This window comes from Oncorhynchus tshawytscha, linkage group LG08, assembly GCF_018296145.1.
Source record: "Oncorhynchus tshawytscha isolate Ot180627B linkage group LG08, Otsh_v2.0, whole genome shotgun sequence".
Taxonomy (NCBI): domain Eukaryota; kingdom Metazoa; phylum Chordata; class Actinopteri; order Salmoniformes; family Salmonidae; genus Oncorhynchus; species Oncorhynchus tshawytscha.
This window is the reverse complement of record NC_056436.1, coordinates 7,354,339-7,356,838: the sequence shown is the minus strand read 5'-3', so window position 1 is coordinate 7,356,838 and position 2,500 is coordinate 7,354,339. Positions and strand designations below refer to the sequence as shown.

Below are 2,500 nucleotides of genomic sequence, written 5' to 3'. Positions count from 1 at the left end.
ATCCATCCATCCATCCATCTATTTATCCATCCATCCATCCATCTATTTATCCATCCATCCATCTATTTATCCATCCATCCGTCCATCTATTTATCCATCCATCCGTCCATCTATTTATCCATCCATCCATCTATTTATCCATCTATCCATCATCCATCCATCCATCTATTTATTCATCCATCTATTTATTCATCCATCCATCCATCCACCTATTTATTCATCCATCCATCTATCTATTCATCCATCCATCTATCTATTTATCCATCCATCCATCTATCTATTTATCCATCCCATCCATCCATCCATCCATCTATTTATCCATCCATCCATCTATCTATTTATCCATCCATCCATCTATCTATTTATCCATCCATCCATCTATCTATTTATCCATCCATCCATCCATCTATCTATTCATCCATCTATTTATCCATCCATCTATTTATCCATCCATCCATCTATTTATCCATCCATCCACCTATTTATCCATCCATCATCCATCCATCTATTTATCCATCCATCCATCCATCCATCCATCTATTTATCCATCCATCCATCTATTCATCCATCCATCTATTTATCCATCCATCCATCTATTTATCCATCCATCCATCCATCTATCCATCCATCCATCCATCTATTTATCCATCCATCCATTTATCCATCCATCCATCCATCCATCTATTTATCCATCTATCCATCCATCCATCTATTTATCCATCCATCCATCTATTTATCCATCCATCCATCCATCTATTTATCCATCCATCTATCTATTTATCCATCCATCCATCCATCCATTTGTCCATCCATCCATCCATCCATCCATCCATCCATCCATCCATCCATCCATCCATCCATCCGTTCCTTTCTTCCAGGGTAGTGGCGGTCTCTCCAGCGCTGGGTCAGATTTCCAAGCGGAGGATGTCTGCAGTAACTCCTCCCGAGACAGAGACAGCCCCCTCGCCCCCTCTCCTGCCCCCTCCTCCCCCCTGCCTCCTCCCCTTCGGCCGCCCCCCTCCCCCCACACCTCTCTCACCCCTCTGGACCTGGAGCGCCTCACGGACGAGCACCTGCGTGCCAAACGGGCCAGGGTGGAGAACATCATTCGGGGCATGAGCCATTCCCCTTGCGTGCCTCCACCTGCTCTCCATCCCAGAGAGAGGGACAGGGACCGAGAGAAAGGGAACAAGACGGGGAGAAGAGAGGACAGGGAGAGGGAAAGGAACTGTCCCCCACTGCAGCCTCCCAGCCCTGGGTCTCTCTCAAGAGGGGGAGAGGGGTACAGGGAGAGTCGGGGGGAGGCTAGAGGAGAGGTGTACAGGGAGAACAAGAGAAAGCAGCGTCTCCCCCAGCAGCAACAACAGTCCTTTACCCAGCTGGTGTGTGTCAGACAGGAGAAGAGGCAAGAGGAGAGACGACAACTCAAACTACAGCTAGAGGATATGCAGGTGAGGGGATGCACACACACACACACACACACACACAGACACAACACAGACACAACACACAGACACACACAAACACACACACCACGCACTTCAAGCTTTGGTAGTGAGTTGTAAATATGTCCATTTGTTTGAAAAGTGGCAAAAGTTGAGTTTGAAGCATGACATGTTTCTATTCCTACAGCTATCTATATATTAATGTAGAATATTATTTATTCATTATTTATGTCTCAATATATTGTTTATTATTTATCTATATTTTATATTCATTTATTGATTGATTTATGTATATACCGTATTTATTGATATGTTTATCTATTTGTTATTGTTTGATTGCTATATTAAGTTCAATTATTAGTGTATTTGAATAGTTTGTATTGTTCAACAGAAACAGCTTCGTCAGCTGCAGGAGAAGTTCTATCAGATCTATGAGACTGAGACCGAGGAGGAGGAGGAGGAGGAGGAGGAGAGAGCAGGAGGAGGGGAGGAGGACGGGAACCTGTCAGAGAACAGCGTCCGCTCCGACGGTTTGGAGAACACACACAGGGACCGCCGCGGCAACCGTAACCGCGCCGACGGTATCTATGATGACCTGTCAGAGTTGGTTGACGACCCAGGTCTATTTCTGGACCGAGCCAGAGCACTGTTACGAGAACAGGCCCTGTTGGCTGGAGAGAAGGATGAGGAGGGAGAGAAGGAGGAGGGAGAGAGGGATGAGGGAGAGAGGGAGGGGGGGAGGAGGTTGAAGAGGGATTGGGGCCAAGGGGAGAGAGGGGCAGGAGGGGGGCCAATGCGAGCAGAGGGGAGGCAGCTAGCCGAGACTCTAAAACAGGAGCTCAACTCTGCCATGTCACAGGTGGTTGACACCGTGGTTAAAGGGTTCAACCATAAACCACCCAGCCATCATCATCTTCAACACCATCCTTCTCATCACAGTGGCTCCCAAAACACCCCCTCTGCCACTAAAGCTCCCTCACAGGCCTCCTTCCCTCCCTTCCCCCCCTCCCTCTCCACGGACTCTCGCTTCGGGGGAGTCAGCATGAACATGAACG

General features: G+C 47.6%; 1 protein-coding gene across 2 annotated transcripts in view; it reads left to right on the top strand.

The window, feature by feature from the left end:
• LOC112264131 (prospero homeobox protein 1-like) overlaps positions 1-2,500 on the top strand; it is an 82,084-nt gene that overhangs the window by 8,252 nt on the left and 71,332 nt on the right. For both annotated transcript variants that reach the window (XM_042325160.1, XM_042325161.1), the window contains exons 3-4: positions 879-1,451; positions 1,837-2,500. The exon at positions 1,837-2,500 is cut by the window's right edge and continues 548 nt beyond it. In XM_042325160.1, the coding sequence (XP_042181094.1) occupies positions 879-1,451; positions 1,837-2,500 (1,237 nt within the window). The remainder of the gene's footprint in view (positions 1-878; positions 1,452-1,836) is intronic.